Source organism: Gigantopelta aegis, chromosome 14, assembly GCF_016097555.1.
Source record: "Gigantopelta aegis isolate Gae_Host chromosome 14, Gae_host_genome, whole genome shotgun sequence".
Lineage (NCBI taxonomy): Eukaryota > Metazoa > Mollusca > Gastropoda > Neomphalida > Peltospiridae > Gigantopelta > Gigantopelta aegis.
Window position 1 is genome coordinate 1,714,708 of NC_054712.1, and position 27,694 is coordinate 1,742,401.

General features: G+C 38.1%; 1 protein-coding gene across 1 annotated transcript in view; it reads right to left on the reverse strand.

The window, feature by feature from the left end:
* Positions 1-1,435: 1,435 nt before the first annotated feature.
* Positions 1,436-27,694, reverse strand: part of LOC121388785 (poly [ADP-ribose] polymerase 2-like) — a 36,707-nt gene continuing 10,448 nt past the window's right edge. Inside the window, exons 2-18 of the mRNA XM_041520282.1 lie at positions 27,409-27,605; positions 26,351-26,474; positions 22,863-23,075; positions 22,222-22,440; positions 20,793-20,908; positions 19,517-19,689; positions 18,236-18,338; positions 16,291-16,377; positions 14,200-14,284; positions 12,249-12,387; positions 10,404-10,467; positions 9,114-9,245; positions 6,400-6,518; positions 5,155-5,254; positions 3,369-3,467; positions 2,787-2,911; positions 1,436-2,165 (exon numbers count right to left, since the gene is read on the reverse strand). Coding sequence (XP_041376216.1) covers positions 2,012-2,165; positions 2,787-2,911; positions 3,369-3,467; positions 5,155-5,254; positions 6,400-6,518; positions 9,114-9,245; positions 10,404-10,467; positions 12,249-12,387; positions 14,200-14,284; positions 16,291-16,377; positions 18,236-18,338; positions 19,517-19,689; positions 20,793-20,908; positions 22,222-22,440; positions 22,863-23,075; positions 26,351-26,474; positions 27,409-27,605 — 2,249 coding nt within the window. The 3' untranslated portion in view covers positions 1,436-2,011. The remainder of the gene's footprint in view (positions 2,166-2,786; positions 2,912-3,368; positions 3,468-5,154; positions 5,255-6,399; positions 6,519-9,113; positions 9,246-10,403; positions 10,468-12,248; positions 12,388-14,199; positions 14,285-16,290; positions 16,378-18,235; positions 18,339-19,516; positions 19,690-20,792; positions 20,909-22,221; positions 22,441-22,862; positions 23,076-26,350; positions 26,475-27,408; positions 27,606-27,694) is intronic.

Below are 27,694 nucleotides of genomic sequence, written 5' to 3' on the forward strand. Positions count from 1 at the left end.
CATGAGTACTGGAATGCACCAATCACAACCAAGGATACAATCACCAGTACTGAAATGAACCAATCACATGTAATGACACAAACACAAGTACTGAAACAGGGGTTTCCCCAGGACCGTTAGGCGTAGCGGCCCGACACGCCCTGGTCTGTAAAGTAAGTGCTATGACGGCGTGGAAGCGCCTTAAATCAATTGCCGCTACACCTTGATTTGAAGTGCTTTAAAAAACCAATTATCACAAGTACTAGCGTGGCAGTCGACTACCTCTTGCAAACAACTTGTGTACTAGTATATCAAGCAAACCTAATCACTAAGACAGGTAAAACACCTAACAATGGACCAATCGTCTGCTCACAATTGGTGTCTGGTAATTTTACCACATCTACTGGGACTGCTAATCCGTAACGGGATTCCGTGCCGAGCAATCAATTGCAAGCTTCAAGGCCGATCAAAGAGAATGCCCATTGACAGAATCAACTGTACTATTTAACTGAATAAACGATAGGTGAAGCACTTTTTAAAAGTACAGTTAAGTTGGTAATCAGTAGTTTCTATCCAAACACCCACTTCCCAAAACACACACTGAAAACATCCAGGGCTCGCGCTGTCGGTAGCCAATTTAGCCACTGGCTAATTAAAAATTATTTTTACAAAAAATGGCTAATAAAATTTGCAAGTGGCTAAAATTCTGGCGGAGCCATTTTCTATCTTCTGATGTGAACAAACGGTTTACATAAATCTATCCGACACCTCAAACATAATAATACCAAATATTCAATTAGCGTAATAGCGATCTTGCGACCGGTAACGAGAAACAGTGTTATCCAGAATACAGTGTATGCCTTATGATGTTTGCTTATTTTAATAATCAAGGTTATTAATTTTAACGGCAAGCATTCAACATGTATGACAGCAATGTGATGGTGATTCAATGTCTGGAAGATATGTAACTTGTTATTTTAATTTTGTAAAGTCTTTGAACCAAAGTAATAAAAACAAACCAACAATGCATGTCAATTTGAATACACATGCCAGTTCAGGGCCGAAAGACACGTAGACTATCCCAAGGGCCGAGTTCAGCCAGACCGAGCGAAAACAAAACGTTCGCTACACTGGTTTATGCGCTTCACGTCAAACCTAATGGACACGACTGACACCAATCAAATAGTTTGCGAACGTTAGGAAGAACGTTCGTTGGATGAACTGAGAGCTCTAATATACGTCACGCTTCAGAGTCAGCTGACACCCACGTGTCGAGAGACATCATTGCGGACATTAAACAATATGATTACACAGAAGTAAATCTTGATGTAAATTTGTAAATTCGGTTATTTCCTTTGTCTTTGTTTATTTTGTACCTATGGTCGAGAGCACGCATGCAGATCGCGATCGTGGGAAATGAACATGCAGTATTTATACAAATTGCAGTTAAATGTACACTGAATTAGTTTACAATAATCATATTTGTTAGATAATGTTAGATATATATTTGTAAAACTGTGAGGTGACATTTAATAAGTTATCTGGGTTTTAAAAGACCGTAAATTTTAATTTTAACATAACGCTGAAATCAAGAGCAACAACATGGAGCAAATTATGAAATTGTTGGGGGTGGGGAATTGATGGGTTACTTCAAAAAAAACAAAACAACCCAACATGATTAGATGGATTGGAGGCAAATACTTAACTGTTTTCAACCCACTACCTCACTTCTTTTGGCTTGATTTGTGTTATAACGATGCTACATTTGTAAGCGCCGTACAAAAATCCTGGGAAAAGGCCTGCTGAAATGCACCAATCACATCAGCCCTTTACGTCAACTTTTCCATCTAGGAGCCAGATGGCACCTACTTGTATTTTTATAGAGATAGTATTAAATGTTTTAGTCGCCAAATGAAAAAAATGGTCGCAATGTGTACCGAAATGCACCAATCACATGAAATGATAAAATCACAAGAACTGCAATGCACCAATCACATGCAATGATACAAACACAAGAACTGCAATGCACCAATCATGAGTAATGAAACTTGACTTTAAGCAGATAGCGTGGTTTGATCTGCGCCACATCGTACACAATAAATTCATTGTAATTCAGTGTGTATCCAGTCGGGTTCTTGATCTTCATATCGATTCCTTTCCCAATAGGCACCGTAGTCCCATCGTCGCTGCAAGTCAGAGAGAGAAAAAAAGACTTTATTGCTAGAACATGCTGTGATTGTAATGATCTGATACAGGGGCAAAGCGTGAGCTGTATTTGGGGGGGTTCGAATATGAACCAAGTGGACCTTTTCTATTTTGTTTTTGCACCACTAGAAACTCCATATGTAGAAACCTGTATGTTTTAGTTCTGAAAGCAGACCATTTGCTTCAGCGGGGGGTTCGTCTGAACCCACCGAAACCCCCCAGCCTACGCCCATGTGATATGTAATTATAATCAAGTTTGTTTTGTTTAACGACACTACTAGAGCACATTGATTTATTAATCATTGGCTATTGGATGTTGAACACTTGGTAAAATGAGAAATAGCCCAATGAGCCCACCGATGGGCTTTGATCCTAGACTGACCACTATAATTATAATCGTTAAAAGTTGTTTAACAACACTACTAGAGCACATCAATTTATTAATCATTGACTATTTGATGTGAAACACTTGGTAACACAAGAAATAGCCCAATGAGCCCACCGATGGGGTTCGATCCTAGACCAACCGTGCATCCAGTGAGCGCTTTACCACCGTGCTGCGTCCTGCCCTATACGACCTGTGTATAAAAACGAAGACTTACAGAGTTTTGTGTGATTTCGGGTCGGGTGCTATCCGCCCGACACCTTTGACACTGTGTTTCCCAGCAGGCATTGCGGCAGCATTGTAGTCAGCAGCCAGCAGCTCATTCACATTGCCCAGAGAAACCTGCAGGATAATTTTAGTAATTCATTTTAGTTTTTAACAGAATCAAAAGACACAGTTACATTATAGACCACAAAAGCATGTATCGTTCTGACAACACTAAGATTAAGAAACAATAATAAATTTATAAAAAAAAACCACCCCAAAAACTGCTGGCCATTTTTCAAGGGACAGATGTATGTATGATTATTTATTTATTTATTTGTGAAACATGGATAAATTCCATTTTGAGTTGTGGCCCCTGAACAAATTCCCATGAAAGTCAAACTTGATCTGTAACCATGTATAATAAAGCTATATAAAATTTCAGCATAATTTCTTGAGGCATTGCAAAAAAAAAAGGTCCAGAAAACTATATGTTGGACAGACTGACAGAAGAACGGAGATAAAACCTGGAGTCCACTCTGGGGTTTGGACTGGTAGGGGACTAGAAAAACCAGTGATAAATGACAACACAAACCTCACAAACAAGGAGGAGTCCAATGTTCTTCGCTCGGCTTGTAAAACAGTAGTTGGCACTCTTACTGGAAATGTCAGCAAAATATATCCCTTTACCAAACTGAAAGAAATTCAATATAACAGTAGTTGGCAGAAAGAGATTGAAGTGAAAGATGTCACATTTTAAAGCAACGAAGGCAGAAATGTTTAATTTAATGATGTACTCAACACATTTTCATATAGTTACATGGTATCGAATATATGGTTAAGGACCATATGGATAATTATAACAAAAACCCGCCATTCCATTGGCAGCAAAACTGACCGTTTACATGCACCATTCCACAGACAATAGAACATACCATAGCCTTTGTTACACCGGTGGTGGAGCACTAGCTGGAACAAAAACATATCCCAATGGTCCGACCAATGGCGATCAATCCTAGATTGACTGTACATCAGGCAAGCACTTTACCACTGGGTTTTGTCCCACCCCTATATCTTAAAGTTACTAAACAAGTAAAAATATTTACATATTACAAATAATATAAAGTATTAAATAATAACAAAACATATCCCAATGGTCCGACCAATGGCGATCAATCCTAGATTGACTGTACATCAGGCAAGCACTTTACCACTGGGTTTTGTCCCACCCCTATATCTTAAAGTTACTAAACAAGTAAAAATATTTACATATTACAAATAATATAAAGTATTAAATAATAACAAAACATATCCCAATGGTCCGACCAATGGCGATCAATCCTAGATTGACTGTACATCAGGCAAGCACTTTACCACTGGGTTTTGTCCCACCCCTATATCTTAAAGTTACTAAACAAGTAAAAATATTTACATATTACAAATAATATAAAGTATTAAATAATAACAAAACATATCCCAATGGTCCGACCAATGGCGATCAATCCTAGATTGACTGTACATCAGGCAAGGACTTTACCACTGGGTTTTGTCCCACCCCTATATCTTAAAGTTACTAAACAAGTAAAAATATTTACATATTACAAATAATATAAAGTATTAAATAATAACAAAAATAATTTAAAATTCTCTCTCTACATATTACAGTTTTAAAGTTCATAATCAATGATCGTTTTGTCAATATATTGTAAGCTTTAAGAGTTTTAGTTAATTAGTCCTACAACCAGAATCACATGCTCTGGGAATGCAGATTCAGTGGGAAAGTGTTAGACAATTACACCGACTTCTCTCTCTCACTAACCACTAACTGCCTGTCCTGGACAGACAGCCCAGATACAGCGATGCCAACCCTTCTTGGAGTATCATAGGAATCCAGGCCTTCAAAAACAGGAATCAATTGCACCCTCCAAAATAGGAATGTTATCAGTGATGGCTCGAAACCTTTCTGCTTCGACATTTTGGTAAAGTCAAGTTCCAGCTTGTTATGTTCGCTATTCGGAGTCCATAAGTTTAAAGAACAAGGCAGGAAACCAATCTACGATTGTTGATGGTGAAGAGGGAAACAGTTCCATTTCTCCAGTGTTAACAACATTTGTGCAGTTCAAAGTATGATCCAACATCAAATACGCGAAATTATGATTTTATTTCTAACAATCAGAATTTTCAACAAGACAATGTAATAAAGTAATCTATGCTGTAAATTTGTAAGTATTCTGCCAAATTTGTAATGGTTGGCATCTCTGCAGATAGGCTGAGGTGTGTGCCCAGGACAGCATGCGTTAACCTTGATTGGACATAAGCATGACAATAGCTATAAATGAAAGATGAGTGATAACTTAAATAAATGTAATAAATGTACAAACCATGTAGCCGGTGACTGGAGCTTCGGGCGGCGCTATTCTCAACCCCTGGCTCAGAATTCCAACCCAGTTCGTGAGACGCGAGCCGTGCCATAGCAACATCCTGACAAAAAGACAGACAAAATCACAGGCTGGCAATTTATAATATAAAGGTGAATTTTAAATTCATTGTTGTTAGGAAATAAGTAACACATTAACATTTTCGTCCTGTTCTTTACTGACAAAAACGTCTTATTTGTCACTCATGGTGCAGGATTTCCAATATCAAGAAAATATGAAATATAGAAAATAAAATGTCACCCAAGCCCCATTTTGAAGAAGAAAAAAACATTTGAGGAAAATCTAGCATTTATTTTATTATGACCTTTATTGACAATTAACCCAACCCCCAAACCTTTTGCACTTTTCACCAGAGTTTATGTGTTATTTGCCAATTACAAATTAAAGGGACTGTCCTGCGTTTGCAGCCATTTAAGATGTTTGCAATAACAAAGCCTTGTTGGTGACTACTATTTCATACTAAATACATGTTCTTGTTTAGAATGCCGGTGTTTATATATTAATGTGTTTACGGTCGTATACAAATATTTGTAGCACTCAGTTTTTACTTTAATTTGTGATATATATGTTTTTGTACGTAAGAAATTATTGGGAGGTAAAATCTGGTTTGGGCTACTACAAGCATTAGGACAACAACAAACACCTTGTAAATACAGACACTGATATTTAAAATAAGAAAATGTATTTAAGTTGTATGTTACGTCATCGAAAAGGCTCTCTTGGTCGGAAACATTTTACAATGTTTGTAAACTCAGGACTGTCCCTTTAAAGTTAAATTTGGCAAATATTATTATTAAATAGCAGAAAGAGAAAAGAAAAAAAGAAGAGGATAATTGTAATCTGAAAATCAAATAAATACAATTCTGTAAAGAGTCTTGATTTGTTATATATTTTGTTGATTTTGTTTCTCTGACTGAAACTAATTTACTTACAGATTTTCAAACTAAATTCTGTAAAGAGTTGATTTGTTATATATTTTGTTTCGCTGACTGAAACTAATTTACTTACAGATTTTCAAACCAAATTCATCAAACTGCTAATACTGACTTTTAGGTCTTGTTTAATTCTTGCTTTTGTGTAATCAAAACACTTGTTTATTTACATTGATCTAGTACAAAAAATATCAAGTGTTAGAGAGAAGGAACCCCCCCCCCCCACACACACTATAGTGCAGGAAACAGCACTTACTTGTTACCATAATCCTTGAATTTGGGTGGGTCCTTCTGGCAGTTAAACACATCCTGTAGTTCCATTTTGTACATATTGTGCGTGGACGCATGGGTCGTCTGTAGAAAGTCGTTCATCAGCTGAGGGAAAGGAAGAAAATATTTAAGTAAAGTTTGTTTTGTTTAACGGCACCACTAGAGCACATTGATTTATTAATTATCGGCTACTGGATGTCAAACATATGGTCAGGTTGACAGTGTCATAAACAGAAAACCTGCTACATTTTTCCATAAGTTGCAAGAGATCTTTTGTATGCACCATCCCAGACATGATAGCACATACCACGGCCTTTGATATACCAGTCGTGGTGCACTGGCTGGAACGAAAAATAGCTCAATGGGCCCACAAACAGGGATTGATTCTAGACCAACCGCACATCAAGCATGGGCTTTAGCACTGGGCTACGTCCCGCCCCCTATTTGTTTAACTACGGTACAATGATATGACACCACACTGTCATTTGTAATGGAAAACAGAAAGGCACGACACACACACGCATTCTTGGAGCACTGCTAACTAATACATGTCTCCTACTGGACCCAACAACTTGGTATATATCCTAAGTTCACGGTCAAAAATGGGATAAAAAATGGGTAAATCGTCATGAAAGTCAAACTGGATCTGTAACTTAACTGTTAAAGCTACACACAAATTTTCAGCTCAATATCTTGACGCCTTGTGAATAAAAAGTCTGGACAGATGATAGACAGACGGATAGAGATGAAACCGGTAGTCCCCTCAGGTTGGTCTGGTACGCGACGAATAAAAATAATTCAAGGATCTATGGAATTAAATGTCTCACCTATCACAAGCTGATTCGATGCTGCTCATAGGACGAAAAACTAAACCTATATTTTGCCTTTTCACTTTGTCAAGGCGAAATAAAACCTACGGACACTGACCGACTGTGTGGTATTGTGAATGAGTGAATGTTTAACAACACCCCAGCACGAAAAATACATCGGCTATTGGGTGTTAAACTATGGAAAATGAAAAAACAATGTGATGATCAACATCAATATAAAAATTCAACAGTTAAATTAAAACACAATGTAAAGAACTGTGCAAAAATACAAACATCACAGATAGATAATATTTAAAATTTACAATGTGGTCTAGTGGTTTGAGCTTACACTCCAGAGAGTGGTAGTGACATCAACCGGGTTCTCACCTTGAACTCGCCGTCTGTGTGGTATAGTGGTTCGAGCTTACACTCCAGAGAGTGGTAGTGACATCAACCGGGTTCTCACCTTGAACTCGCCGTCTGTGTGGTATAGTGGTTCGAGCTTACACTCCAGAGAGTGGTAGTGACATCAACCGGGTTCTCACCTTGAACTCGCCGTCTGTGTGGTATAGTGGTTCGAGCTTACCCTCCAGAGAGTGGTAGTGACATCAACCGGGTTCTCACCTTGAACTCGCTGTCTGTGTGGTATAGTGGTTCGAGCTTACACTCCAGAGAGTGGTAGTGACGATCAACCGGGTTCTCACCTTGAACTCGCTGTCTGTGTGGTATAGTGGTTCGAGCTTACACTCCAGAGTGGTAGTGACATCAACCGGGTTCTCACCTTGAACTCGCTGTCTGTGTGGTCTAGTGGTTTGAGCTTACACTCCAGAGAGTGGTAGTGACATCAACCGGGTTCTCACCTTAAACTCGCTGTCTGTGTGGTCTAGTGGTTCGAGCTTACACTCCAGAGTGGTAGTGACATCAACCGGGTTCTCACCTTAAACTCAGTGGTAGTGACGATCAACCGGGTTCTCACCTTGAACTCAGTGGTAGTGACGATCAACCGGGTTCTCACCTTAAACTCGCTGTCTGTGTGGTCTAGTGGTTTGAGCTTACACTCCAGAGAGTGGTAGTGACGATCAACCGGGTTCTCACCTTAAACTCGCTGTCTGTGTGGTCTAGTGGTTCGAGCTCACACTTCAGAGAGTGGTAGTGACGATCAACCGGGTTCTCACCTTAAACTCGCTGTCTGTGTGATCTAGAGGTTCGAGCTTACCCTCCAGAGAGTGGTAGTGACGATCAACCGGGTTCTCACCTTAAACTCGCTGTCTGTGTGGTCTAGTGGTTTGAGCTCACACTTCAAAGAGTGGTAGTGACGATCAACCGGGTTCTCACCTTGAACTCGCCGTCTGTGTGGTCTAGTGGTTCGAGCTTACACTCCAGAGAGTGGTAGTGACATCAACCGGGTTCTCACCTTGAACTCAGTGGTAGTGACGATCAACCGGGTTCTCACCTTGAACTCAGTGGTAGTGACGATCAACCGGGTTCTCACCTTAAACTCGCTGTCTGTGTGGTCTAGTGGTTCGAGCTTACACTCCAGAGAGTGGTAGTGACGATCAACCGGGTTCTCACCTTAAACTCGCTGTCTGTGTGGTCTAGTAGTTTGAGCTTACACTCCAGAGAGTGGTAGTGACATCAACCAGGTTCTCACCTTAAACTCGCTGTCTGTGTGGTATAGTGGTTCGAGCTTACACTCCAGAGAGTGGTAGTGACGATCAACCGGGTTCACACCTTAAACTCGCTGTCTGTGTGGTATAGTGGTTCGAGCTTACACTCCAGAGAGTGGTAGTGACGATCAACCGGGTTCTCACCTTAAACTCGCTGTCTGTGTGGTCTAGTGGTTCGAGCTTACACTCCAGAGAGTGGTAGTGACGATCAACCGGGTTCTCACCTTGAACTCGCTGTCTGTGTGGTCTAGTGGTTCGAGCTTACACTCCAGAGAGTGGTAGTGACGATCAACCGGGTTCTCCGACATGTCGCCTTTCTTCAGAATCTTGATGGCTATCTCAATGTCACCCAGAGCCTGATGTACAATTGAAAACAAGACATGGTAGATGGTAGATGAGAAATAAATTAATTAAAAAATAATAATGGTAGTCATATTGGTAGTAATGTCACAATGACGTGACTGTAAGCTACAAACAGAATTTTCAAAAACAAATTACAATAGAACAGGAAACTTTGGTTACTGACACCTCAGTGCATTTTAAACTTTGGTTACTGACACCTCAGTGCATTTTAAACTTTGGTTACTGACACCTCAGTGCATTTTAAACTTTGGTTAACGACACCTCAGTGCATTTTAAACTTTGGTTAACGACAGCTCAGTGCATTTTAAACTTTGGTTACTGACACCTCAGTGCATTTTAAACTTTGGTTAACGACACCTCAGTGCATTTTAAACTTTGGTTACTGACACCTCAGTGCATTTTAAACTTTGGTTAACGACACCTCAGTGCATTTTAAACTTTGGTTACTAACACCCCAGTGCATTTTAAACTTTGGTTACTGACACCTCAGTGCATTTTAAACTTTGGTTACTGACAGCTCAGTGCATTTAAAATTTGGTTACTGACACCCCAGTGCATTTTAAACTTTGGTTACTTTGACACTTGGTGGACATAGACACCATGCAGTCTTTGCCATAAGCCATATCAAGGCAAGCTGAAGATCACTCTCCTGAAATGGTGCTAGGCGAGCAAGCACATGAAGTTTCAAATAAAATGTGTTAAAAATGTTATTTACGTTCATCAGGGTATAACCAAACAAAATCATCCGCAAACTGTGTGACGGCAAAGACGTTGTTACCCAAGTTTGTGGATGATTTTTGTGTCCACCCCCAGATGAATGTAAAAGAAACATACAATACTTATAAATAAATTTGAATCATACTTGCTAATAATAATAATGATACAAAAACGTCATACTTATTTTGAATGATTTTTGATCCATAAACAAGACAACTTGCCCATATAAAATCAAATCATCAGACATGACATTTTTATGATGATGTAATTTTTACATACATCGAGAAATGAACAAATTTCTGTTGCTACATCTGGACCAATGGGATGATGTTATGTAGTAGTGAATGGAATAGAAATTGAATTATTAATTATTGTGATAATATGTGTTTAAATATTTTATGATTTTACTTTTAGACATACAACAGGAACGGTACCTCGAGTAGTTGTAGTTTGGCTTTCACTGTAACTTTATCTCGGATCAAAGGAGGAGTCTTCATGCTGCAAGATGTAATGTTAATTGTTAAATATGTTTTATTCAAAAATAAAACACAGTGACACCCCTCTAACTGGACACCCATGGGACCAGGTAAAAAGTCTGGTTTAGAGAGGTTTGTTTAATAACACAACTAGAGCACATTTGATTTATCAAGGCTATTGGATATCAAACATTTGGTCACTGAAATCCCACTATAAAGGATCAAAATTTGTTATAGTGTGTTCCAATAAAGTTCGCACATCACCTGTTTACTGACATCTTTCTTTGAATTTCAAGAGTAAACACCACCTTGTACATCAATGAGAGCCCAAACAACTAAATGCTAAATTAGGTAGAGTATCATTAAATAGGTATTTACAAAATATTTACTTGTCAGTTTAATATGAAAGAAATAATCGACGAAAATAATTTTTATTCTATTTCCGACACTACTTTAGTTGGGATTCAAACCTTCCACCCAAAAACCTCAGGAAAGCATTCTACCGACTGGGCAAGACTCGCCCTATTGCTAGACTGATTAATATGCTTTACATTAAATCAAGTGACTGCATCGGAAACCAACTAAATAGTTCACAAATGTCTGTTTTGTTTAACGACACCACTAGATCACATTGATTCATTAATCATAGGCTATTGGATGTCAAACATTTGGTAATTTTGCCATAGTCTCAGAGAGGAAACACGATACATTGTTCATTAGTAGCTAGGGATCTTTTACATGCACCATCCCACAGACAAGTTAGCACATACCATAGCTGTTGCTGAACATGGATCTGGATGTAAGACACTATGGGGCGTTTAGAGTTGGGATATTATAAGTTGAAGAAGCACCACGACGGGTATATGGCTTTTTATGTACCCTCTGTGTGTTCTTTTACCCTGAGTCAAAGGCGAGTGGGTAAAAGAGCACACAGAGGGTACATAAAAAGCCATATACCCCGAGAGATGCTTCTACAACGAATTTATCTTGCCAACATGTTAAACCACATAGCCAAATAATCAAAATAACGCCAGATAATAATTGTTAACAATTTATTAACAGAACCGTACCACGCAGATGCGAACGAAACCACTTGCCAGTGACGAAAAATAGTTCCATCGATAAACGAGTTTTTAACTTTTAAAAATATTGAAATAGTGTATTTTATAGTAAAAATAAAATTAATTATGTATACTTGATTGATTATCAATGTTATTTATAATCTAATTATTGCTTTAGTATTAATTGGGGTAGCTGGAAACTGTTGGAAATTACAGACGGGGTATAAGAGAATTTGGCTCCGCCCACAGGGGTATAAGGGATTTGACCAATGGCAAACAACCAATGAGATTAAAGAATTTTACATGAAGGCGAGATAATATTTGTTGATGCAATGTCTTCAGAAACCATGTTTACCAACCTTTCCCAGTTCATTGAAAGAATGCATTTTTAACGACACCCCAGCAAGAAAAATAATTCCTAGTTCAATAATCACATTCAATCATAAAATAACAAATTACATATTTAACAAAGAAAGAAACACATAATATAAATTTAGTTTCCTTCAATTTCTTTATAATTATTGTTTTAATCCATTATGTTTTGTCTGTAAAACTGTCTATGTCTTGTGAGCATTTTGTGCTGTCTACCAAATTATTTTATCAGGAAAAAATATATATTTCAAAATATTCAGTTGTTTTCTTGTTCAATATATATTAAATTGATTTGGTTCTTTAAAATATACTGGTAAATTATTATATTTGTTTATACTGTAGTAAAGCAGACAAGAACTGCATAACCAACCCGAATTCGTGGGGTATCCGCGTGTAGAACTCATTACAGGCCTGCGTTAAATGCTGTCCAAAGTCCTTGTTATTCACACACTGTTCAATCTTCTTCAGTGCGCTGTACCCCGCTTTGATCTGGTTCGTCGTCAGCTTTCCTGTAATTAAAGAAAAGGAATGTTTCTTACCGACACAACAGCATGTCCTGAAACTCTGCTAGTTTGGTTTCTTTAATGATACCACTAGAGCACAATGATTAATAAATCATCAGAATCACCAAATTGCAATCTTCAGTTAAACATTTGTTTTCTTTAACAACACCACTAGAGCACAATGATTAATAAATCATCGGCTATTGGATGTCAAATGTTTAATAATTCAAAATTTAAGAAGACTGTTCTTCTTAAATGCAGGTGTTTAAGCATTTTAAATGTATGTAGTTACAGGCGTGTAAGACATAAACAGGTGTTTAAGCAGTGTAAATGTATGTAGTTACACGCGTGTAAAACATAAACAGGTGTTTAAGCAGTGTAAATGTATGTAGTTACACACGTGTAAAACATAAATAGGTGTTTAAGCAGTGTAAATGTATGTAGTCACACATGTGTAAGATATAAACAGGTGTTTAAGCATTGTAAATGCATGTAGTTACACATGTGTAAGACATAAACAGGTGTTTAAGCATTGTACATGCATGTAGTTACACTTGTGTAAGACATAAACAGGTGTTTAAGCATTGTTAATGTAGTTACACACGTGTAAGACATAAACAGGTTTTGTAAATTAGACAAAATCCATCATATTTTTCCCCATCAGCAGTATATGTAATTTGCTAACGACAGGAGAGCACAGACACATGAATGTTAGGAAAGCTCGACACTGGAGCTAAACACAGAAGTTAATGCCGCCTCCGCCTGATAGGTAATACCCGAGTCTCACCTTTTGGCTTCATCAAGGTGGGAGCTAAACACAGAAGTTGATGCCGTCTCCGCCTGATAGGTAATACCCGAGTCTCACCTTTTGGCTTCATCAAGGTGCGGGCTAAACACAGAAGTTGATGCCGTCTCCGCCTGATAGGTAATACCCGAGTCTCACCTTTTGGCTTCATCAAGGTGCGGGCTAAACACAGAAGTTGATGCAGTCTCCGCCTGATAGGTAATACCCGAGTCTCACCTTTTGGCTTCATCAAGGTGCGGGCTAAACACAGAAGTTTGATGCCTGATAGATAATACCCAAGTCTCACCTTTTGGCTTCATCAAGGTGGGGACTAAACACAGAAGTTGATGCCATCTCCGCCTGATAGATAATACCCAAGTCTCACCTTTTGGCTTCATCAAGGTGGGGGCTAAACACAGAAGTTGATGCCGTCTCCGCCTGATAGGTAATACTCGAGTCTCACCTTTTGGCTGCATCACGGTGGGGGCGGGATGCAGCCCAGTGGTAAAGCTATCGGTTGATGGGCATTCGATTTGAGATTGATCCCCGTCTGTGGGCCCATTGGGCTATTTGTCATTTCAGCCAGTGCTCTACAACTGGTATATCAATGGCCGTAGTAAGAGCTATCCTGTCTGTGGGATGATGCATATAAAAGATCCTTTGCTACTAATGGAAAAATGCAGCAGGTTTCCTCTCTAAGACTATATGTCAGAATTACCAAATGTTTGACATCCAACAGCCGATGCTAAATAAGTCAATGTGCTCTAGTAGTGTCGTTAAGCAAAATAAACTAACTTTTTTCCCTAAAGGTAGGACAATGAGTAACCTACATAAATACACACGGAGTTTGTTTTGTTTAACAACACCACTAGAGCACATTGATATATTAATCATTAGTACACAGAGAGACACACACATGCACGGACACACATGCACAGACACAGACATAAGAACACACACAAAGTTTACTGTGGCAGGTTAATCCAGTTCTTGAATTACAGGGAATCACTCGACTATTAAGCTAAGTGCAATACCTAGTGGAGCTTTCTTCGCGTCATACTTCATTTCCGTAACAGCCTCTTCCATCGACTTCACATCACATATCAAGTTGATCAAGTCCTGTGAAACAACAAAAATATTCATGTATTTTCAATTTTAACATAACTGACTTGTTTACAGCCTTTTAAAGTTCAAGCACGCTGTTCTGGGCATACACCAGGGAACATTTTGTCAATTTGACAAATCCACCAGCACGCTGTCTTTGCTAGTGAATGTTTGGTCTGGGCTAGTGGAAATGATCAACTGTGTTACTATAATACATCTGGCACTAGCCACAGCTTCTGTGAGGGCTGGTGGAAATGATCAACTGTGTTACTATAATACATCTGGCACTAGCCACAGCTTCTGTGAGGGCTGGTGGAAATGATCAACTGTGTTACTATAATACATCTGGCACTAGCCACAGCTTCTGTGAGGGCTGGTGGAAATGATCAACTGTGTTACTATAATACATCTGGCACTAGCCACAGCTTCTGTGAGGGCTGGTGGAAATGATCAACTGTGTTACTATAATACATCTGGCACTAGCCACAGCTTCTGTGAGGGCTGGTGGAAATGATCAACTGTGTTACTATAATACATCTGGCACTAGCCACAGCTTCTGTGAGGGCTGGTGGAAATGATCAACTGTGTTACTATAATACATCTGGCACTAGCCACAGCTTCTGTGAGGGCTGGTGGAAATGATCAACTGTGTTACTATAATACATCTGGCACTAGCCACAGCTTCTGTGAGGGCTGGTGGAAATGATCAACTGTGTTACTATAATACATCTGGCACTAGCCACAGCTTCTGTGAGGGCTGGTGGAAATGATCAACTGTGTTACTATAATACATCTGGCACTAGCCACAGCTTCTGTGAGGGCTGGTGGAAATGATCAACTGTGTTACTATAATACATCTGGCACTAGCCACAGCTTCTGTGAGGGCTGGTGGAAATGATCAACTGTGTTACTATAATACATCTGGCACTAGCCACAGCTTCTGTGAGGGCTGGTGGAAATGATCAACTGTGTTACTATAATACATCTGGCACTAGCCACAGCTTCTGTGAGGGCTGGTGGAAATGATCAACTGTGTTACTATAATACATCTGGCACTAGCCACAGCTTCTGTGAGGGCTGGTGGAAATGATCAACTGTGTTACTATAATACATCTGGCACTAGCCACAGCTTCTGTGAGGGCTGGTGACTCTCAAACATTCGATTTTGTTTTTTAAATTTTAATTTGCAACAGTTGGTGATCAGTTGAAAATAAAGAGTATTTAACATTTCAGAATTGTGTAGTGATCTCTGAAATCTGCATAGCGAATCGCGATACTGAACAAAGTGTCCCCAGCACACCTCAACTATCTTGGCTGTCTGTCCAAGGCCGATGCGATTACTTGTCAGTGATTCATAATATGAAGGGGCAGACATAGCTCAGTGGTAAAGCGGTCGCTTGATGCGCGGTCAGTTTGGGATCGATCCCAGTCGGTGGGCCCATTGGGCTATTTCTCGTTCCAGCCAGTGCATCAAAGGTTGTGGTATGTGCTATCATGTCTGTGGGATGGTGCATATAAAAGATCCCTTGCTGCTAAATGAAAAGAGTAGCCCATAAAGTGGCGACAGAGGGTTTCCCTTGCAGCATTAAAAAAAATGTAGCGGGTTTCCTCTCATGACTACGAGTCAGAATTACGAAATGTTTGACATCCAACAGCCGATGATTGATAAATCAATGTGCTCTAGTGGTGTCGTTAAACAAAACAAACGTTCACAAGATAAAAACAGTGTTGTGACCTGTACACCTTTCCACTGAGCTATTAAACAAATTTCCAGGTGGGTGTCAGTACTGGTATGTGAACCCAGTACCCACCAGCCTTAAATCTGATGGCATGATGACAACAACATGAGTAAAGTTGATACATACACCTATTTCAGAATGGTAATTAGTTTATGTAATAATTTTCACATTTTCACACTGCTAAATTTTGATATCAACACCGTATAGTACTCAACAATTAAAACAAACTAATTATCTTTTTCTTCTTTTTTAAAGAAAATAATCATTCAAATGTTCATTAACCTGTAGTCTTTTGTCTAATTTAGAATCAGGCAAACTTCCATTTATACTGGATTCCTTCTTCAACGAGGCATCCACTTCATCCTCTTCCTGGAACATAAATAGAGATTATTATACAAGTTTGTGTGTCATATTAATATTACAAAACGAGTGTCGGGATTCTTGTATTGCTGGAGTGATTACGAGAGAGTACGATTCACATGTGAGTGTAATAATTTTGTTATTATCCATAACATTATTTTTTTTAAATAACAAGGACCATGTCAAAATGTTCCCATCATGACTAGAAGGAGACGACGAAATGACGATCACACTGAGCTAAGACTGGGGAAGCCACATTATGTTATGACATTCGTTGTGCACATAACATGATTAGGACACACGTGTTTCATTCTGGTTATATTTCACTGTATATCTTAACTATGTGGATAATGAAACAAAATATTGCAATTACATTACATTTCTTTTGGTCAAATTTTACAAGGAATGTTATGCGAGCATCAGCAAAGTGTAAATAATCTTACAATGTTCCTATGCAAATTCCACCACTTTCCACACTTGGGCCCCGTTCCACAAAGTGATCTTAGCCCCATGATCACCTTAAGTGCATAGCTACCTTATGCACTAAGGCCCCTGCGTGTGCTGTAACCTCACCGTGGTGCAGGGGTGTAACATTCTCTTTGAGAATGGCCAATACAGCACAAAATTGAAGTTGAGTAAAATTCAGTATCCGTTAAATTCTGTAATATTTGTGTTTTTGCACAGTTCTTTACACTGTTTTAGTTTAAGTCTTGAATTTTTATATTGATGTTGATTTATTTTATTTATTTGCATTACCATAGTTTGACACCCAATAGCCAATGTATTTTTCGTGCTGGGGTGTCGTTAAACATTCATTCATTCATTCATTCATTATGCACTAAGGTGATCTTACTGCTAAGATCGCTTTGTGGAACAGGGCCCAGGGAAGAATACAAATGCAAATTCCATTGTCCTTAGGTCTGGAAAATGATACTTGCAATTTTACATAACTTTCAGGGTGTATTCTACCAAATCAAATTCCATAGCAGAGACAACAATAGTAACAAATGTGGCTAAAACCTGCAGTGTATCAATCGACATAAACGCCACAGATATAAATACTACCACCCCTCACTCTTAAAGTGAATCAGATAAAAATGGGGGTCAAGCTGCTCATTTCCGAGATAACGGGTAGCGTCTATGACTACCCTAGTTCCACACAAAATTCAAGTACCTTTTTTTACAGGTACCCCATACATGTTTCAAGCACAAGGCTACTTGACACAGTAGTACTAGATGAAATAAAATTGCATACATTTTTTTTTTTACAACCAACACACTCACATTTATCACCAATCACAGGACTTGTGGTGTTCACTTCTCTATCAAAAGTTTGGTGCACCTTGAACTTTGACCCAGCCGAAAATTATTTGGTTTAGTACTATCTTCATGACCCGTATCAACCTGGACTGATTGTTCTGCAGAGCCAATAACTGTCAGGGTTTTATATCTCAACTTTGACTTGATACCCATGGCTTTAACTTTGTGAAATTTAGCATCATTTTATTTTTAAAAAAAGGAAATTTTCAGTTTCATTTCAAAAACAACTCATGAAGCCAAGTTGGAACTTAAAATAGCAATACTATACATGTAGGCTACTTGTATTAATTAAAATGAATAATATCTATATTGCATCATGAAACCAGTATAGGCCCAAGGGAGGCAATGGGTGTTTATCAAGTGTTGGGTATCGTTTTCAAAATGTGTCTTTAAATAATAACAAAATATGAGAATTACTTACATTCAGATTGGGAATTGATTTTTACACCAAAATTAGGAATAAAAAACGACAGAGTCTTTTGGGAATGGTGCTTATTATCGGAGTCTAGAAACAGGTGATACAACCCTGACTGTACAGAACATTCACCTGGTTTCCACTGCTGTAGTCCATGGCTAGCAGATCGTATTTACCAGGAACCTTCGCAAAGCCTTTCCGATCCGCCCAGTCATTCTTCGTCTTATCAGAAAACCTGTACAAAAAACCCAACATTATCTTCAAATGATCATGATATTCAAATGAAATAATGACAATCTTTGTGGCACGTACAGAAAATAATCATGAAACACAAATAACAGATAAGAGAATTATTCACAATTAAAAATCTGAGGTCAATGTCTACAAATGTGTTGGAAGGAAGGAATTGTTTTATTTAACGATGCACTCAACACATTTTATTTACAGGTTATATGGCGTCAGACATATGGTTAAGGACCACACAGATATTGAGAGAGGAAACCCACTGTTGCCACTTCATGGGCTACTCTTTTCGATTAGCAGCAAGGGATCTTTTATATGCACCATCCCACAGACAGGATAGCACATACCACAGCCGTTGATATACCAGTCGTGGTGCACTGGCTGGAACAAGAAATGGGCCCACCAACAGGGATCAATCCTAGACCGAACATGTTGGAATTTATATCGTCTTGTGATTGCAATTTCTTTGGGTTTTTTGTTTAACGACACGACTAGAGCACATTGATTTATTAATCATCGGCTATTGGACGTCAAACAATTCGTAACTTTGACAGTAGTCTAAGATGAAACCAGGGATCTTTTGTATGCACCATCCCAGACAGGATAGCATATAAGACAGCCTTTTATTTACCAGTCGTGGTGCACCGGCTAGAACAAGAAATAACGCAATGTGCCCACCGACCTTGGTTGATCTCAGATTAACCGTACATCAAGCGAGCACTTTATCACTAGGCTACATCCCAACCCAGTGACATCCCTGATAATAATGTTAATACCCATATAAAAATGCTGGCATAGATTAATTATCCAACAGCTTTTTGCGACATTTCATTCCAACTTATTTTCATGCTTACATCCAATTACAGTTCAAGCACACTTTCCTGGGCACACATACCTCAGCTATCTTGGATGTCTGTCCTGGACAGTGGGTCAGTCGTTAGTTGGTTAGTAGTTAGTGAGAGTGAAGAGGGTGTAGTGGCCTTACATCTACCCACTGAACCATTAAGAACTCGCTCTGGGTTGGAGCCGGTACCGGGCTGCGAACCCTGTACCTACAAGCCTGTAGTCTGATGGCTTAACGATTGCACTACCGAGGCAGCACTGTTGACTGCCATGATCACATATTTTATAGGAGTCTGAAATGCAGGACTGCCATAAACAAAGACTTACTTTTTACAGAACATCTTTTTTGCTTTGTCGAGGTCGGTGCTGCAGGGTATGAGATTGTTCTGACCGGAGTAGCCCACCCTGCCCCAGCGCTGCCAGATGTAGTACGAAGTCTTTGAGTCATCCTTCAACAGCTGGATCAGGTAGAACTTGTTGTTGTTGTTACCCACGTCCGTCTGAAAAAAAAGTGTTATAGTTAACCTTGTGACTACTACAGGCGAGATATCTCACCCGACATCACACCAGTTAACATACTGTACACTATATACAGTGCAGTCCCCAATTCATATTTCCCGCCGTTTAGCACACGACACTCACCGGAAACAAAAATATAATACAGGTAACAGATTACTTCACTACATGGTAGATTTAGTTTTTTAATGGAAAATACCTTCTTAAGTTTGTGAGAAACAGATCTAAGCATGAAACCTTAATGCTGGAGATAAACATACAAGTTTATGCTGTTGCCTCTGGAAATGAACATGTAATACAGATTTCTCCAGACAGTGCCATAAAAAGTTACAAGTTTGTTTTGTTTCATGACACTACTAGAGCACGCTGATTTATTAATCATCGGCTATTGGATGTCAAACAATTGGTCATTTTGACATACAGTCTTAAGAGTGGAAACCCGCTACATTTTTTAGTAGCAAAGGATCTTTTATGCACCATCCCAAAGACAGGATAGCACATACCATGGCACTTTATATTACTAGTTGTGGTGCACTAACTAAACGAGAAATGACACAATGGAGCCACCAACGTGGATCAATCCTAGACCAACCTTGCATTAAACAAGAGCTTTACCACTGGGCTTACATCCAACCCCAACGCTGCCATGAAGAAACTTGACCTTTGACGCTGAATCTCTTTGTAGTATTTTTGTTTAATCCACATAGTAACTGTAGCAAAAACAACTGCTTTCCTTGAACTAGTCTCAGGGGACCAGACTGATTGCTCCCCTTAAACATCAAGATCCGTTTCTCATCTCTTGACTTTGTCAAAGCAAGAAAAAAAATCCTGCTACAAAACATATGTGGACCAATAATACTGCTAGCAATTTGTCAAATTCTCTTAAAAATTGTGGATGCAATGTATTGATATTTCTTACATTAAAATAGTTATTTTTAAATGAAGATATACATCACTTATGCTGTTAGAGAATTACGTTCCCTGATGAAGGACTACTAATGCTGCTGAAACCAAGTGTAGAATCTGTGAACAAAAACAAAGAAACAAAAATAGTAGCAATTATTGATTTTGTTTATAGAGTTCATACCTGATTAAGCATGCAGTCCCAAACGTCATTTCCTTCAAAGAAGACATGAGCTTTCCCCGCCATTGTGACACATTCAGGGTCAACTGGGGCACGGCCCTTCACAATTACAGTGCGAACTGAAACAAAAAAGAAGTAAAAGAACGGCTAATAGATATCAGAAACATGAAATGATTAAAACAAAAAGGTGAAACTTAATAACTGAAATATAAATGGCAAAGAAATGTGCATCAGTTAATTAACATAATTACAAATCGGTAATAGAAGCACAGATATACTGAACTCCATTACAAACATACCACTTGATTTGTAGTTGTGAATATGACAAGAAACGATAATACATTTAACAGATTGTTTTAAAACTCGATATTTATTCTGGTAGGCAATAAGTAAGTCAAAGTTCTAAGGAAGGAAGGATATGGTTTATTTTAATGACGCACTCAACACATTTTATTTACAGTTATATAGCGTCAGACATATGGTTAAGGACCACACAGATATTGAGAGAGGAAACCTGCTGTCGCCACTCCATGGGCTACTCTTTTTGATTAGCAGCAAGGGATCTTTTATATGCACCATCCCACACACAGGATAGTAGTACTGTACGTACTACAGCCTTTGTTCCACCAGTTGTGGAGCACTGGCTGGAACAAGAAATAGCCCAATGGGCCCACTGATGGGAATCGATCCTAGATCGATCGTGCATCAGGCAAGCACTGAGCTAGGTCCCGCTCCATAAACCAAAGAGTACATACAGCGGTTTGGGTTACTGTGTGCTTTATAGCTGCCTCACACATGTGATAACAACAACAACTGAAAATAGGGTGGTGTGTCTTCAGAGGATTTTAGTACAATAGTAACCAAAGTCACTAACAGAAGCATACATTGTTTTAAAAAAGGTGCAAATCAGTAACAGATATACATACTGATACAAGAAGTATGTTATCAGTAAAGTAAAAATAATTTATTTTTTTAAATTATATGGAAAAAAAAAGAAGAGAAAAAGGTAAAATTAATTACAAATCAGCAAAAGCTAAATACCAGTATAGTACGAGTAAACTGGTAAGAGGATCATGCAGGGCCAGATCTGTCACTCGCCAAATTCACCAATTGCAAATTTGAAAAACAACTGGCGAATTTTATTTTTATTTGGCGAAATAATTTCATGAAATAATTGATATTTTGTTAAAAAAAATAACTGGTGTTCTTTAGTTTTTGAATTTTTATACATGATTTGGTGAAATTTTCTACTGACAAGAGAATGAATGAATGAATGAATGAATGAATGAATGAATGAATGAATGAATGAATGAATGAATGAATGAATGAATGAACGAACGAATGTTTAACGACACGCCAGCACGCAAAATACATCGGCTATTGGGTGTCGAACTATGGTAAAATGACAACAAGAGTATCAAATTATGTAAACCTTTCACTTCTTCTTCTTCCTCGCCTTCCTCCTTCTTCACTTTCGTCGACTTACTCCGCCCACTCTGAGCCGACGTTTTGCCCTTTGACTTAGCAGCGGCAGTGCTAGACTTTGCGGAAGATTTCTTCGATTTGGAGGAAGCGTCCCCGGCTGCTTTGCTGGCTGTGGAAATATCCATGTCATCATCTTCCTCGTCTTTTACGTCAGTCAGCACAGCATCTGAATTCAATAAAAATATTTTACTGGTAAAATTATTGTTTCAGAAAAATGAAATATTTTAGTACAGACTGACAAGTTGTTCTTGAAAATGCACTGCTATGTTTGGTGATTGTACACATGCCAAATCTATAAAATAAAAAGATGCCAAACATGCAAATTCTTATAGAGTTGCTTGAGGTTTTTTGTATCTTTTTTCCTTCTTTTTGTTTTGAGGATGGGATCTTTCTTGTTTTTGCCAAATAAAATTACCAAATTTTTTTTCAAACAATAACATTTTTCTTCTTTTTTTTAACCTCACCAAACACAAAAATATTTATCACATTAAAAAAAAAAAAAAGATTTAAGCCTTATTAACCAAAATAATGGGATAGACTATGTACAGGAACTTTTAAAGTTATTTCATTTTCAAATTTTTTTATTACCTGATTTTTCTCGTGAAATTGCTCTACTGAAATCTGTCTTTGTGTTAACCTGTGTCATTGCACTGAAGTCTATTCTGTAGGTCGTCCCACCGACGTCAAACTCCAAGTCGGTCGATGGATCTTTGCTGTGAGCTAGTTCCAGGTCTTCGGTTATTTTAGGAGAGTACGGCGACCATTTACCTGATTCATCTTTCCACTGCCAGGCATAAAAATCTACAGACAAGAATGGAAAAAACTAAACCTAAGCTATAACAATTTTAGCATTTCATTATTCTGGGAACACAATTTCTTTGTAACATATTGGTTGTATCTGTTGCCTTCATAGGGGAAAATGCAATTCTCTTAATTTTCAATTGTGTTCATAAACAGGAGCCATTTAGTTTCATTTCTGTTATCCGTCCCACAAGGAATGCCTTTCTTGATACTATGGAATTTACTACAAGTTATTTATTTCTGAGCTCATTGTTTTGTAACTTGCATACACAAATAATATTTGCTTGTTATTTCCCAAACACTTTCACTTTTCTTCTTACATCATACCAAACTGAAATTATTAACAACAAACCACTTTTGTAGGATGGGACGGACTATAAGTGTTAATTCTCCACAGACATCGTAATTTCTATCTCACATGGAATATCATGTGCTTGTGCTTAATATGACATCACTGGTAATATAATGTGAGGTCATCAGACAGCAATTTTAAATCAACATTTTGTTATTAACAACTTCATTATAAAAGCTATTTTGTTAAACCTAGATTGTTTTGAGATCGCACGTTGTTTTTGGAAAATAAACCTACAATGTATGAGATGACTGGAGTTACGATAATACGATATATTTTCCTCTATAGGCCTACAGTATTTAGCAGTTTGTAATAAAAGCCGTTTAATCTCCACACACGTTACCGTACTATCATGCGATGTCGTGCGTCACCAATTACCGTAGTACCTAATAAGAGCACATGTTAATGATTCCAATTTCAAACAAATTAGTTATGCTCATATCCATTCAACGTCCAGGCATGTCTAGTCTGGGTCCGGTCTCTAACAACGCCAGTGATTGGGTCCAGGGCACGGCGTAAGGTGTGAAAAAGTGGGGTGGGGGGTGTATAAAAACCATTGCTGCTGCCCCCTCAACCTCTATTTAGCACACACACATTAAAAATAATCCATAAATGCTGAAAACATACTTAAGAAAATAGGCCATGGTTTCCTCCGACAATGTTTACGTTTTTGTGGATACGGTCACATGACAGAATGAGATTTCCCTCCACATTTTTTATTCTATAATTATATGGGTCATTTGGTTAATCTTGTTATTACAATTATGTTTGTTGGAGAAAAAGATGAAATTAGGGTGGATTTTTTATTCTTGTTAAATATAGAATTTACAACAAAAATAATATAAAGATTAAATTTTTAAAAACCTAAATGATTTTGTTTGAACATTTATTTATTTAATTAATTGTATTTCAAATAATTTAACACTGAACATTTCATCCCTTTTCCTAAAGCTTTGATTGTATTGTTCTGAAACGTAATACACATATTCTCTTGGTAGTCTCCACAAAATAATAAAGATGTCTAAACTTGTCTAAACTTGTAAAAACATTGTTGTTGTTGTTTTTTGTTTTTGTTTTAAATTAATGATATTGTACAATTGAAATAGAAATCTTGACTGGTTAATTCTGAAACTTAGTACCTGTATTCTACAGTGATTGTCTGGAGATACCTTCACAAACTAACAGATAAAATTAACATATCTACTTTTATTATAGATTATTTTATTTTATTTCTTTAATGTTAAAACTTTAACATAACTGTCCAGCCATTCAAATATAATTTTCTTTCAGTCATACTCCATCTGCTCAGATGGTCCGAAACCAGTGGACTTTGATCCATTACCTGCTGTAATGAGATGGAACAGCAGCAGTGTTTGTTCAAGGAGACCAGATACGTCATAATCTCTCTCCACCAAAGTTGTCTTTAAGGACACCACAAAATAATTAAAATACTGTTTTGTTTAATGACAACACTACAATACTTTGATTTATTGATGAATGACCAATTTAACAGAATTACAGATAAACGTTTTTTTCTGGTTAAATTGACTTCCTAAAAAAGATTGCCTTGGTGCCCTTTGAAAATGTATGAACGTAGCCTTTGTGCCTTTTAGGTTAGCCTTAGTGCCCTTCATTTCCTAGATTTTTAAAGGCTATTATAGCCTGCCCTTTTAACACCGAATTTCGAGGCCTGCTGTATGTGTGTAATGTCATTAGAGATTGAGTCTGGATTAAGTTTTATATGCACGGGCCCAGGTAGAAATTTCCACCACCTTGTGTGTACTTTGTCTGTCCCAAATGACAGCATTATGATATCACATTACGCTGTAAACTGTACATTTACCACCTTGTGTGTACTTTGTCTGTCCCAAATGACAGCATTATGATGGAGTCTTATAATATCACATTACGCTGTAAACTGTACAACCACCACCTTGTGTGTACTTTGTCTGTCCCAAATGACAGCATTATGATGGAGTCTTATAATATCACATTACGCTGTAAACTGTACATTTTTTCTTGTAATATTATATGTGAAAAAACACCCACTACAAACGAAAAAAAATTCCATGACACAACTCAAAATCCCATGACTTTTATAATTGGAATATACTGTGAAGTCAGCATTCTTAGCCTAGGTATTTCACAAGCAGAAATCACAACAAACATATAACATGACACTGAAATCAACAGCAACAACATGGTACAAATTATGAAATTGTTGGAGGTGGGGAATTGATAGATACGTGAAAAAAGTTTTTAAAAAACAAAAAGCAATTCAAACTAACAAAGATTGCGATTTAAAGAAATAATGAGAGCTCTCTATATTACAAAAAAAGCTCTCAAATATTTATTTGGAAAAAAAGGAAGAAAGAAAAAACACCCTCCATAAACATCCCCCCCGACCCCCCACCGTATTTCTGTATGTTTGTTAATTTAATGTCATAGGCCTTAGAAGTGGGGGTGGGTGTACGGGGTACTGGCTTCCAACTCTGAAGATAATGCGTCACCCCCCACCATCCCCCACTGAAAAATCAAAGTAATATATTAACTGCCCCTACCCCATTGTTATCTTTGATTTTAATCAGGTAATATGGTTTTGTTATTCATATTTATTCCAGTTTGTACACAATTAGCTAAAAAAGATGCATTTTCATATTCATAGATAAATACTTTATACAGTACTGCGTAAAACAATTTTGGCTAAAGCATTTTCAATATGGCTAATAAAAATTCCATTTGGCTAATATTTTGGCTACAGGTATTTTTTATCCAGGGTGAGCCCCGATGACTGTCAATGAATGACTCAACATAAAATTCCCTGACTTTCCAGGCCCCAACTCAAAATTCATACCCAGGAAATAATATTGCCAAATTCCCTGACTTTCTATGACCCGTACGAACCCTGTACAAACATGCTCACCTGTTGCCTTGTTTGACTGGACACAGAAGCGGACACGTCTAGAAAAACCAGTCTTCTTGTTCTTCTGCAGCATCTTGCTGAAGACAACGGCCAGTCTAACCCCTCTGCCCACTGAAAACTCAAACTGAAACAAAGAAGTTTGTTTTGTTTAACGACACCACTAGAGCACATTGATTAATTAATCATTAGCTATTGGATGTCAAACATTTGGTAATTGTGACATATGGTCTTAGAGGAAACCAGCTACATTTTTCCATTAATAGCATCAGAGGAAATAACAGTCATCAGCGGAAACCAGCTACATTTTTCCATTAATAGCATCAGAGGAAATAACAGTCATCAGCGGAAACCAGCTACATTTTTCCATTAATAGCATCAGAGGAAATAATAGTCATCAGCGGAAACCTGCTACATTTTTCCATTAATAGCATCAGAGGAAATAATAGTCATCAGCAGAAACCTGCTACATTTTTTCCCAATGCAGCAATACTCATTATTGTTTAATGTTTGCAATTCTAGCCCTAAATGTAACCCTTTTTCTTCTGGTGGAGGCCCCCATACCCATTGTTGATTGTGGTTGCATTAAATTCCATAGCGCCATACCCAAACATTTCTTTCTGGCAGAAACACTGTACATGTAGTTGACAAAGACCGTCCTACAATGTATATTACTCACATCTTGGGCGAGTGTTCTACAAAATGATTTAACTCCTGTCCAAAGATGTCAAACCCTACATGTATGTATTGGGAGGCCAAGTATGTACACACAAAATCTGAGATATTTTAACCCCATCAACCCACGTATGTTTGATCACTGTAACACCCCCATGTACAGACCTGTGTATACATCGAATGCCCAACCCACCTCGCAACTTTGAGCATGGGTACTTTATGGATGGGCCCATTGTACATACATGGCTACGCATACCTCGTGCAGTCACCTAATTCACCAACTGCGAATTTCAAAAACCTGCAAAATTTATTTTAATCAGACGAAACAATTTTATGAAATAATTTTTTTTAATGATTTCTATCGCTGAATACTATATGTTAGTTACATCGTTCTTGTCTTCATTGTAGGCCTTGGTGATGGCGAGTTTCCATTTGTGTGGGAACTGCGTCCACTGTCCTCCGTCTCCCTCCCACTCCCAGCGGTGAGGCAGGCTGGTCACGTGGTCTCGCGATGTCGACACATACGGCTTCTTGCTGGGAGGGCTGCCGTCCACATCCTCAGTCGAAGCCTGCAGGCGTTTACCTGCATTACACAAATTTATTAACACACTACTTCAAACACATAATATAGAGCTCGAAAAGCAGTCCGTTTTTTAGATCTAGCAGGTGAAA